This window comes from Medicago sativa, chromosome 3, assembly GCF_051527215.1.
Source record: "Medicago sativa cultivar Bolivia chromosome 3, Bolivia_mono, whole genome shotgun sequence".
NCBI classification, from domain to species: Eukaryota; Viridiplantae; Streptophyta; class Magnoliopsida; order Fabales; family Fabaceae; genus Medicago; species Medicago sativa.
The window spans coordinates 78,996,998-79,010,331 of NC_140751.1; the positions used below are offsets into that span (position 1 = coordinate 78,996,998).

The 13,334-nt window shown below is 29.7% G+C and overlaps 1 protein-coding gene across 1 annotated transcript; it reads right to left on the minus strand.

The window, feature by feature from the left end:
- Nucleotides 1–1,420: 1,420 nt before the first annotated feature.
- Nucleotides 1,421–5,045, minus strand: LOC146940581 (serine/threonine-protein kinase WNK8-like). Its single transcript, XM_085754260.1, has 7 exons — nucleotides 4,553–5,045; nucleotides 4,423–4,460; nucleotides 3,553–3,780; nucleotides 3,243–3,463; nucleotides 2,983–3,140; nucleotides 2,452–2,854; nucleotides 1,421–2,381 (listed from the first exon to the last, which is right to left on the minus strand). The coding sequence occupies exons 1-7, from the start codon at nucleotides 4,613–4,615 to the stop codon at nucleotides 1,654–1,656; spliced, it is 1,839 nt and encodes a 612-aa protein (XP_085610386.1). The 5' UTR covers nucleotides 4,616–5,045; the 3' UTR covers nucleotides 1,421–1,653.
- Nucleotides 5,046–13,334: the final 8,289 nt, after the last annotated feature.

Consider the following 13,334-nt stretch of genomic DNA (forward strand, 5'->3'; position numbering starts at 1 on the left):
ACTAATGATTAGGACATCAACATTGCCTAACCGATGACATAGATATTTCAATCATTTTAAATTTGACACATTATTTGTAGGTATTTTCTTTTTTATGTTATTAACTTGGATGTTGTGAGTTGTTCGCAGATTCATCATTTTCATTTTTAGCGATATAGAATTTGTGTTTCTATATGATATATTCTATGATTTTTTTATTACTAATGTACTCTATCAATTTAAATGGATGAATATAATTTTTTTAGTTAAAAAAAGTGCAATCATTATTTCTATAATAAAGTATATTCATTTTTAAATGTCCTTCAAAAAAAAACTTCTTTGTTTTCAAATTTAGTCTCTACAAGACTTTTCATGGATTTCATCTTAACAATCATTAGTGGTTTTCGTGAATTTTTTTCATGTTTAATCTCTAACTTTATTGTGAAATTTAGTCTCTACAAGACTTTTCATGTTTAATAATTTTTTCATGAAAATATATGTAAAAACTTGGCCAAAGTAATCTCCTAAATTCTGTGACATATCACTGTTTCCCAAGTGTTAATCTTTGTGTTAGTATGTTAGCTAAGCATGGCCACGATCCTCCTTTTCATCCTGTCTTGTTTAATTTTGATTGTAATTTTCTCATGGACTCCTTTTGTTGGATTGTAGGGGCCAGTCCACCCCGTTTAACTTTTTTTTGTGGTGGCCGGGTTTCGAACCTCAAACCTTGCATATTTTATGCACTGTCTTTACCAACTGAGCTAAGCTCACAAGGACTCCACCCCGTTTAACTAGTTAATGGAATCCCTTTTTATAAAAATAAAAATAAGTAAAAACTAAATTTGATTGAGGATATTTTATAAGGATTAAAAAGATATTTCAACCTTTTTTTTTTTGAAGGAAAAAAATATTTCAACCTCGATATTTTGAATATTTTATTCTGTATAAGAATGAAATTATACGATAATGCGCAAGTGTTTCAGTTTTAACACGTAACACTTTTGTCAAAAAAAACACTTAACACTAAATCTCAGCAAAAAAAAGGAAAAAAAAACTTGACACCAAAATCCTAATCAACATTCCTTAAAAAAAATCCTAAACTAAATATGAATCCATACATAATTACATATACTGTTAAAAATTTTGACCAATTCATATACTATAGTCACAGTTTTGGTCTCTCCATTTGATCCTCCAATTAAAAACTTTGACCAATTCATTATTTTGATTATAACGTAGCAAAAAATTAGGTGATCTAACAATATAAACAGGGCAAGTGAAAAGCATGCCACTAAAAATAGGCCACATAATTTATTACCACATTATGTGATAATTGAATGGTCAAAAGATCATTGGTCGAAGTTCTTTTAAATGGGGATCAAAATCATGCAATTAGAAACAAGGGGCCACAATTGCTATTTGGCCAAAAGTAATCATCAAATTTGGAATAAAGTCATCCAAAAAAAATGCATTTGATCAAGTATTTACAGTTTCACACTTTAAGTATGTCAAAATAAAAATTCTTCATCATCATCAATATAACTCATCAAGATAATTCTAAAGCAATGTATAAAGCAGACAGAAATCAATTCAAATGAACCAATAACAAAATGATCAACCAAAAAAATCAACAAATTAAATCAACCAAAACTATCAGAAAATCACCCTCGTGCATTACATAACTGATATATTCTTCCTTGAAGTCCATCTCTTTTTGACATTTTCTATGGCTTCCTCCCTCATCTTCATAAGCTCGCGAAAACTTTGCTGATACTGGATTTCAATTGCTTCAATCTCCAACTGAAGCTCGTCTAAATGATCTTGGTCAAATGCAGTAAGAGAACATTTGCTTGACATGTCAAGGTTTTTGGATGGACTGCAACATGAGACTGCTGAGTTCTCTGATTGATTACTGTTTCCATCTTCTTGACCACAAATTCTGACATCTGGATTGGTGTTTAAGCCGTTCCCCTTGCAACATTCATGAAGAATAAAACAATCTTGCTCTACACCTTTAGCATCAGTGGCAATTACAGTCCCATACTCAGCTGAAATATCTGACGAAACAGATTCTTGTTTGTCCTGATCTTCCCCATCAAGTTGTGAGTGACCTAAATCCTCATACATTGACTTCATATCAAAATTATTTGACCCCAATGTCCAATGGCAGTTTAACTGTTCATTCTGAGCTTCCAAAGGCCTGTACAAATTATCTGTTCCAGATGAGTTCTCGCACAAGGGTTTCCAGTCAGGCACAAGCTTAAAAATCATGTTGTGTATTAGCTCAGCAATGACAGCTACATCCTCATCCTTGAGTTCCAGATGTTCCACCATCTCCTCCGCAATTGAAATTGTTGTGTCGGAATCGATATAGAATGGAAAATGGATATTCCTCGCTCCACCTACAGAAACATAAATTAATAAAAAATTTAGCACAAAGTAAAATTTTAAAAAAACCTGAATCATACTCACCATTAGCATCAGCAATTCGCAGTGTCAGTGAAATTGTCCTATCAGCATTCTTCTCCCCTCTTAACCTAAATTCATTGTTCTCCGTCTTCCTCAGGATATCATGATTTGATGAAACTTGAGAGGTTTCTTTATTTTCCACAGAGGAGCTAGGTGATGTATGCTTGACGTTTGAATCTATCTCCATGGGATGGGGCTCACAAGTTGGTGGATTCATTGATTTGCTGAGGGGATTTGGCAGCAGCAGGTTACCATGATAGATCTCCTTCGTATTTCCAGTGGCAAGGAATGGATCTTTCAGCAGTTCAGATGCAGGTAATCTCATAGATGCTGGAACTAAACACTTCTCTATAAATTGCTTCACTTCAGGATCATTCACTTTAGCAAGAGAAGCCGGCTTTATACCCTGAATGAAGCAAAAAGCTGATGAGCAAAATCTAAGAACATAAAATCAGCACAAACAAGTATTTTTATAGAGGAGGAAAACAGAAACAATATGAAAAATTCAATGAACTCCAGAGCCTGCAAACTTACAGAGGTAACTTTCTTATATATCTGCGCCGGATTTTTGCATTCACTATACGGGTACTCGCAGGTGATCATTTCCAAGATACACATGCCAAAGGAATATACGTCAACAAGTTCATTGTATTCTTCCTCATAAAGCTCCGGGGCCATGAATTCTGGAGTACCTGTACCCATCAAAAGTTAAAATAAAAAAAATAAAAAAAACACTTAGTTAACTTGAAAAATTTAATCAAGTGGAAAGCTCTAGAGAGGCTAAAGCATCATACCAATGACACTCCGGGCAGTAGGTTGCTGCATGACAATTGCCAATCCTAGATCTCCAATCTTAACTTGTCCATTGTTCCCGTTAACGAAAATATTATCACATTTTAGATCCCTGTGAATAACAGGTGGGTTGTGACTGTGCAGAAAGCACAACCCACGAAGAATCTGCCTAGCCCAGTTCTTGATAGCCTTCATATCCACATTCTTATGCTTCTTACGATACCTACAATACAGAGCAAAAACAAAATAAATGATCGATCACTCAAAATAAAAGTAGAAATCACAGAGCAAACTCAATTCAACAAAACATACTGCCTCAAACTCCCAGAGGTGAACAATTCAGTTATCATGTTGATATTGCTGCTCTTTTCGTCCACCCAAGAGCTATACATCTTAATGATATTTTCGTGTTTCAGTGACTTGAGCAAGTGAACCTCAGAATACAACTTTTCCAAATTCTGTGGTGACTGCATAACATCCTCTATGCTAATTTGATTCCAAGCAACTTCTATTCCATCTACTTCATCAAAAGCTTTATATCTACAATAATGTAATAAATAAACCAAATAAATAAACAAAATACAAAAATAATAATAATTTAGTTCCTAAACTATCATGCCATTCTCAATTTATGGCCTGTTTGGATTGACTTATTTGAGCTTATAACTGGCATAAGTTTTGTGAGACTATTTGGGGGAACTTATGAAACCAGCTTATGACAATTTTCAAAAGATTTTTTCTGCTTATTTTCATAAGTTCTCCAATATAGCTTACGAAAACAACATACAGCATTTACAAATACAAGTTAATTTTATTTTATCCTTTGCTATAGAACTAGCTTACGAAAGTTTATACATAAGCAATAGCGCTTATCATGATAAGCTTATCATAATAAGCACTTGTGCTATTATCTACAAATAAGTTGTTTATCCAAACACTTCCTTGGTCGCTAAACTATATAAATATAATACGAATCCCTAAATTATATAAAATTCATCAAATTCGTCCCCTCCATTAAGATATCAGATGCAAAACTGACAGATTTTCATATACTTTATGAACTAATTTGACGGATTTCTTATATTTGGGAACTAATTATTAAAATTACATAGTTTAGGTACTAAATTGATGTTGGTTTATTCAAATAAAATTATAATAAAGTTGATAAAGAGAGAAACATACACAGTCTTGAAAGCTCCTTTCCCTAACATTTCATCATACTGTAGAAAGAAAAAAAACGAAAATCGATCATAATCCATAAACAAAAATTAGAAATTAATGAAGAAATATTAACTAATTAACAATATCATACCCGTGCGTAACGCAAAGTTGGATCTTTCTCTACAACACCAACATCATCAATTTCAGAATCCATATGAACGCGAAAAACAAGAAAATCCCCCTCACAAAAACCAAAGAGAGGAATCGAACGATTATTGAGGTTAACACTATAGAGTGAGAATACGAAGAGCGAGGTGGTTTTCAGAAAAAGCTTCGGAAGCAGCTGAATAAGGATCGAATGCCGAACGAAATCGGAGACGGAATCGACATCCGACGGAAGACATACTGGAAGATTGCATGGTGAAATTAGGGTTTTGAAAAGAACGACGCGATTGAATTGGATTGGTTAAGGAGAATTGAATCGAACGTAATTCCATATCTCACTTATCTGCATCTTCTTCAACGAATTTGAAACAACGATGACACAAACCCTAACCCTAACCCTAATTGAAAACGAAAGCGATAGAGAAAGGTTCAAAATAGTTCTCTCTCTGGGTGTTAGTTTGAAATGAAAAGAAGTGGATTATTATTAAGAGGTGTTTGATCTCTTTTATATTGGGGTTAAGGGGTTGTTACGCTGATTAATAGCCTGGTAGTTTCATTTTATCTTTTTATACTGTGCTATGCTATGAGAACGACCGAATCTTTTTATAAAATTAAGTTTTCACTCTTCCAAATTTATCCGCAATTTATTTTTTAAATTTTAAATTAAAAAAAGTTAATTAAGTTTCTTTAAAATAAAGATAAAGAGTTCAAAATAACTTTGCACATACAACTATTTTTAATTGATTGTATGAGCAAAATTATTTTGAACCGTCGACTTATCGCTGTTAGACTCTAAAAAATAATATGGAAAAAAATATAGTATTTAATACATTAAAATTGTATAATTAATTTATAAAAAGTAAAAAAAAATCTTTTTACGGTAATAACTTCTTTTTTGGTATACTTAATTAGTACCCCGGGGTCATCGATTAGCATGACTCAATTAAAAATATATTAATCATAAACATTAATTTATCACTCTCTAAATAAATACTCTTTCAAAAAATGTGAAAGATTTGTCAACTTTCCCTTATATTTCTCTCCTCCCAAACCTATTCCTTCTCGTTCCCTCCAGACTCTCAAACAAAGCCTTAGGGGGTGTATTGGATTAGGATTCTAAGATATTTTAAAAGACTTTTTAATTATGAAATTGTCTTCTCGTATTCAATCAAGACTTTTTGCAATTTAAAAAAAGTCTTGTGGTATTCAATCAAAAAATTTTGTCATTTTAAAAAAGTCTTGAGATATTCAATTAAGATTTTTCATCACTTAAAAAAAGTCTCATGGTATTCAAAATCATTCAAATTTCAAAGGATTGTTTAATAAATTAGATTTTGATGGATTTTGTGAGATTTTCTTGTGATATTTTAACAAGAAAAAGTCTTTCATGAAGACATAAGATTTTTTGGGATTGTTTTTCTTTAAAAATTTACTATCTCTTTCTTATCGTTTCTTCCTTCTCTCTTCTCCCTTCTCTATTCCTCTCTCTCTCTCTCCCCCCCTTCACTCTTCGTCTCTCTCTCTTCTCCCTCTCTCTCTCCTCTCTTTTCCCCCTTCTCTCCCTCCTCTCTTCCCCCCCCCCCCCCCCCCCCCTCTATCTCTCATAAAAATAAAATAAAAAAGTAAGAGTATGAATTGAAAATATTATGATAGAGAGTATGTAGTAATCATTTCTTTTCAATGAGTCCTTAAAATTTATAAAAAATTTTGAAATCTTATAAATCCATAAAATCATTTAAAATCTTATGATGCAAATACATTGAAATCCAAATTGAAAATCCCGATAGTCTTTATCATGAAAGTCATTAAAATCCTACAAAATCTTTTAGAATCTTTGAGACTTTTTTAAGCAAAAATTGTCCTTTAAAATTCTAATCCAATACACCCCCCTTAGAGTAATTTTGCCTACGATATTTAATGTTGTTGTGAATGAATTTACAACTTAAAGTATGTTTGGATTAACTTATTTTTTAGCTTGTGAAAAATAGTTTATGCAAATAAATGAGTTTTTAGGTTAATTTATAAGTTTTCAATGACGAAAATTATATATTTATAAATTGTTTTTTCACAAACTACATTGACAAGTTTACAAATAAATAAAAGTTTATTTATTTGCATAAGCTCAAAATAAACATAATCCAAACATACCCTTGTATAAATTAACAAAATGAAGTCTTTTAGAAGTCTACCAAACCTTGACAAACGCATGATTTATTCATCAAATAAAAGATAATGAAACAATTGATGAATAATTATTAATTATTTTTAAATATAAAAATTATTTTGAATATTAGATAAATTATACGCAATTGATTTTCTCTAGTTCTCACGGATTTAACGCAATTCATGAGTTATACGTTTTAATCACAAAAAACATTGTCAACTATATGCACAGACCAATAATATATCTTGCAAATATGACTCACGGAGTCATGAATTTCAATATCTAACACAACCGCCAACAACATGCATGAATCACCAATATATTTTGCATGAAATACTTATTTTCTTCATTTTTCACCTATTAAATATGATTATTTGCGTCATAAATGTCATATGAGAATAAATATTATATACAAGAGAAATACAAAGCGATCGTAAATTTTAACGCCTATTGCATTTATGTATTATGTATTTATTATTTATCAAATAGCTTATCTTTTATAAGCAGTGGCGGTTTCACCGCCCGGCGACCCCGGGCACACGCCAGTGCTCCGGCCCAAATTTTTTGCAATTTCTTATGTAAATTCCTTTGAATTTCATATATGAACTCCTATAAATTGGACAATTTCTTTAGAACTTTTGATTATTTGCTTGCAATTTCTTATGTAAACACCTATAAATGTGTTGCAAATTTTTTTTGCCCGGACTTTGGAATAATCCTGGCTCCGCCACTGTTTATAAGTATATGAATATAACTTTGTGACATTCTATAATTTTATGGACTAATTATAAATTATTTCATTAAACATTTTCAAATTACACGAGGAACATCAACAAAGTTATATTTCATTTGTTTTCGTGTACCTGTATGTTCTTCTTTTTCCTTTCTTTATTCTTTTTGCACAAACGTATAAAATAAAAAAGATGTTTTTACGAACACGCGAGTAAAAAAAGTTGTTCTTCCTATATAAATACTAAGCATTTTTTTATGAATTTTTTTGATTAAAGCATTTTTTTGATTAAAATCATATGTATAAATGTTTGTGACTTTTAACTAGTAGCAAACCATGTTTATCTTTTACTAATAATATAAAAAAATTACCCTGAAAACAAATCAAACAAAAACAAACAAACACCAAAACATGCTCGACCTCGTTTCACTTTACGATAACTAATAATTAGATAAAGAAAGAGACTCACTATAGGGTTTCGACACTGAATTGAAAATGATAGATATATAGATCGAAACTGAACTCAATTAAACACAAAAGAGAATGCTCGATATTTTATAGTTGTAGTTTTGGGTGGGAGCAAGCAAGAAAAGAAAAATTGAGAACGTAAAATACACAATATTCATAATGTTGAATGGAACAATCTCAAACTACCACATGTGGTAATCTGAACACCATCCACCAACAACATTTTTTGACATGGCATAAGCGACCACATATAGTTCATCCTAGTTTGACCGCAGTTAATGTGCTTCGATCAACGGTGCCATCGACAATGCCGACGCCGTAAACGACGTTGCGGACAATGATTGATTATTGAATTCATTCCTTTAATAATGTCACATTTGTCATAAAGGGAGATAAATCTTCATTAATATAACTGTTAGTTATAAACTGTAAATATTAAATTATGTCGTCAAGGCAAAAATTAATGAATTAATTATGAAAATATTCTGTTACAATCTTTTTGTTGAATTTAATTTTTTATGTTTTTACTAAATAAATTTCCTTTAATTTTTTTAATAAATTAAACACACACAGTTTATGAAAACTCATAATCTTATTAATTTTACGGGCTTAATCGTCATATTACAAAATAAAATAAAAACTAATTTATCCAACTTTTGAAATTTATATTTTTTAGTTTATCTTCCAACCCTAACTAATTTCCTACATGTCGTCATTTTGCAGATTTATTAATTACCAGCCTAACTAATTTCTTATATAGTCAATTCGTAGGTTTATCACTTCCAAACCTAACTAATTCCTTATGTTATTTTTTTGTTTTGTTTATCACTTCCAAGCCTAAAACTATTTCTCTATATTTTACAAAAAAAAGAGACAATTTATTTCCTCTTGAATTCTTCTCCTTATTATTTGATTCTTTTTATATTATACCAACATCTAGACGGGCATTGGATGCTCGTCTGTCCGTTCTTTTTATTGTATTAATTCGTATAAATTACGAATAATACTTTTTATAAAATTTTGATTTTTTTATCTATTCTATTCTCTAATTATAAAACTTAATGTCTACCAAAAATACAATCTTACCCCTTCTTAATTTTTTGACACGTCATCAAAATTATATCTTTTTGTGTCTTTTACTTCAACTTCCCCCTATTTTTTCTCTTTTAAAAACAAATTAAAACAACTCAATAAAACACACTAACTTAATCAACAAACAAACTTAATCTTAATCCCAATCAAAACAAATTTTCTTATAATTCAACTTTTAAATATCTAAAGAGTTAAAAAAACAGATACAATCTATTATCTGTCTTTAATTATGAAAGTTAATGATCAGTAAAAACACAATTTTGCCACATCTTAATATTTTGACATCTCAACTTATATTTATCTTTTTGTGTCTTTTGTAACAAAAGAACCTATTTAGCTGAGAGAGAACATAAATTTCAAAAAATTGATGTGATTTTACAACAAAAAATTTCTTTTATATTGAATCTTTTTTTGGTGGTGGCCGGGGTTTGAACCTCACACCTTGCATATATTATGCATTGTCCCTACAAGCTAAGTTCACGAGGACTTATATTGATGTATCTAAACAAACTACAGTATATTATTTTTTTTAAATGATTTTATATTACCATAAACAAACACAAAATAAATTATGATATTTTTATTAAAATTTAAAAAAATTACCAAATTATTGAATGTCAATATTATTTTTATTTTAATTCGTAACAAATAAGCCCTAAGGGGTTTGTTATGAATCTTAAAAAAAACTTTAAACAAGAAGATAATTTTGTAACACAAAATCCATTTTATATAGTTGTATCTAAACAATTTTTTTTTTCAAAGAAGTGATTGTTATTATGATAAACAAACACAAAACTGATTCCACTTTTTCAAAAATAACCTCTAAATGATTGATTATCAATATATATATATATATATATATAAATATAACTTTTTATTCAATATCAAAATATATTTTTATTTTATTAAACACGAAACGTATATTCAATTTACATTTACTAAAAATAAGTTTTGTGACTGTACCAATTTTTTTTATGATGTTCATGTGCTTTTATCTGGCATTGAGTTTATTCGATGCAACATAACTAACTTCCTATGATTTTATAGTTTTTAGGATGCAATAGGACTGCCTTCCTATGAGTTTTTCTTTTGTAGGTAATCCAATGAAAAAATAACAATTGTTTACATATTTAGACTAAAAAAATATTCATAAATATAAATTTTAATAAAAAATATTAATAAATACATTTCACTTATCAATAAAATAACAAAATATGGTTGAGACAGTTAACTTCGATACTAACAAAACATTGGAAAAATATTTTCATTAAGAAAATAAAAAAAAAACATTCAATAATTTCTGATTGATAATCACAAAATAACAGAACTTCATTCTTAAAAAAAAAAAATAACATAACTTCAAGAAAGTTACAAAATATTTATTACAAGGCATATATCTATTTTTCAAAAAACTAGACATTTTCAAGATTGCTTCTTTTCCAAAAATACTTAGTCAAAAGAAAAATGATATTAAATAAAAAGAAATAGATAAAGAGTCTGAGGACATTAGACCTGACTCAGGTACAACCCAAAATGGGGATACAACATAATAAATCAGACCAAGTTGATAGACCCAAATCTATCCTAACAAAAATTCACTAATCACGGGCGCAACCTAGCAAACCCATATACGGGCGCGAAACCAGCTTACAAAAAAATATGAAAAGTGAACCTCTACAAAAAACAATTAATGGATCAACCATAAACGCAGTAAATAATACAATTTTACAATTTATAAACAGGACTCATAACGACATCTTTATCAATAATGAAATCTTTACTATTTTAAATATTTTTACATATAATTATACTAACATCCCTTAAGATCTTCTTAAATAACACAAACACCCGCACTATTTTTTAACTAAATACTAATCTTCAGTTATTTTGAGCAATTAACTTCTTCATACAAGTATGAAAATCATTTAATTTTCGACCATTTTTCTTTCCATTTTTCATGTAGGTAATTTTCCCCAACTTATTGTTCCTGGGTCAAGGTGGTTTAATTTTTAAACTCTAATGTAATAAAACGGATATATCGAAGATTATTTCCTTTTTATTGATCAACCACAATGTCCATCCACCAAAACATTTCTCATTTCTATATTCTCTTTTGATCTCTTCTGTAATTGTCGATGTTAGATTCTATTTGGTGGTAAAAACAAATGTTGTTATTGTTTCTCCATTGCGAGAAAAACACTTCATTTAACTTATTTGTGAAAAGAGAAAGCTGATACAAACAAACCAAAATGACTGATTAAATTGTTTACAAAGTGATTGAAATGGATAAAATGAAGGGAGATTGATGTGTTTCAAAAATTAGGAGGGGTGTCTGTGTTATTTAAGAAAATTTTAAGGGAAGTCAACATAATTTTCCCTTTTATCATTAACGTCGGCTTTATCATTAATTTTTTCTTATCCTCTCAATTCATATAACATTGCAATGTGCTTTGATGCACACCTCCGCTTCGAATTAGCCCGTGTGGAGCACGGGCCCGTGCTTAACACGGGTTAGTTGGTAGTGATATAATAAAAAACATGAGATCTTTACTATATTTAATATTTTGACATATTTTTATTCTACTACGCTATAATATTTAATAAAAATTATTTCAATGTTTTTATCACTAACGTCAAATTTATCGTTAATTTGTTTCTTATTTCTCAATGCATATAACATTGCAAATGTGCTTCGACGCATAACTTGCACTTCAACGCTCAGCCCGTGCGTAGCACGAGTCTGTTGCTAGTTTCTTATAAAATTTTGATTAAAATAATTTTAATTTTTATAGAAATTATAGGTGTAAATAATATATATTTTGCACTTTTGTATTGTAACAAATATGTTTATCTTTTTTAATGATATCAATAATATAACAAATATAATATAAATCTTTATCTTTTTGAATGACATCAGCAAAATAACATTTTTATAGTTATATTTGTTTAAGGGGTATAACTGAAAGTGAAAAAATCAGCTCAAAATCATGTATTCTCTTTATATATAGTATAAATATTATATCTTACCTTACATATATAAAGAAAACACATGAGTTTGTGCTGACTTTTTCCTTTCCAATTTTACCCTTTATTTTAAGTATTTTATTCACTATTTTATCATTTTTACAATAATATTTAAATTATAAATTATTAATTAAAAAATAGATAAATCTCATGAAAATACCCAAAATAGGTTTCAAGTTTCAACACTCCTCCTTGCCGTAGAGGCTGTAAATCCCTAGCTTTTTCCTTAAAATTCGAACCTACTGAGTGGAAAAGACTTGGCAAGCATATCTTGTTAATTGATTGAACTACCTTGTTGCCACACAATGCATGTTATCAAAAGCAGGAAAAGAAAAATTGAAGATTTTACACCAACATATATACTACAAGAAGGCATGCTATGAATCAGTTAGCCTACCTCTGGGGTATCCATGAGATGACTCAAGCTTATGGGATGGGATACAATTATATGCTATTGTATAACGCCCTATTAATCAGATGCCATGAAGGCCAAACAAAGCAAATAAATTTAGAACAAGGTGAAATTGAATGAGTTGAAATGAAGAAGAAGGGGTTCTAGGTCACGTGTAGAATGTGCAAGCAAATATGACATAACAATAGGTTGCACCATCCACTTCACAACTCACTCCTCCAGCAAGTGGAACAACTGAACCGATGTTTAGGGACAAGTTGCACACAAGAAGAGCTGCTGAAACCACTGCTCCTCATGTCGAACAATATGCATATCGGTTGATGCAGAGATGGAGCCAGAAATTACGTAGTAAATGTATCCAAAATTATAGTAAGTAATTTTAAAGATTTAAAAAAGTCACCTTTAGTGTGACAAAACTAAAGAAGATTTTTGAATAATAAAGAAAGAAAACATGAATATAAAAATGTAAAGGTAAGAGGATAAACTCAATAAAATCACGAGCACTAAATCATTGGTGTGAGAATGTGTAAATAATACCACATGCAATAAATAATTTTTTTGAGTGAAATTGCAACAAGGAATCATAATGCGATATTCGTTAAGGATTAATGTCTTTTGTCAATTGCAAACAAAATTTAATTTATTTTTCATTGTTATATATACATTCTAAACAATAGTTAATGGAATTAAGCTTAGAAACTTGAGTGTTCAAGGTTGAATAAATTGAGTAAAAAAATTCATTATACACTACTATATAAAGCTTACAGAAAATAAATATAGTGACAAAGAAATATAATAACATATTAATATGAAAAAACTTTATAAAAATTTAGAGGAAACCGTAGCCTTTGTTTGTCCCCTTCTAACTCAATCCCTAA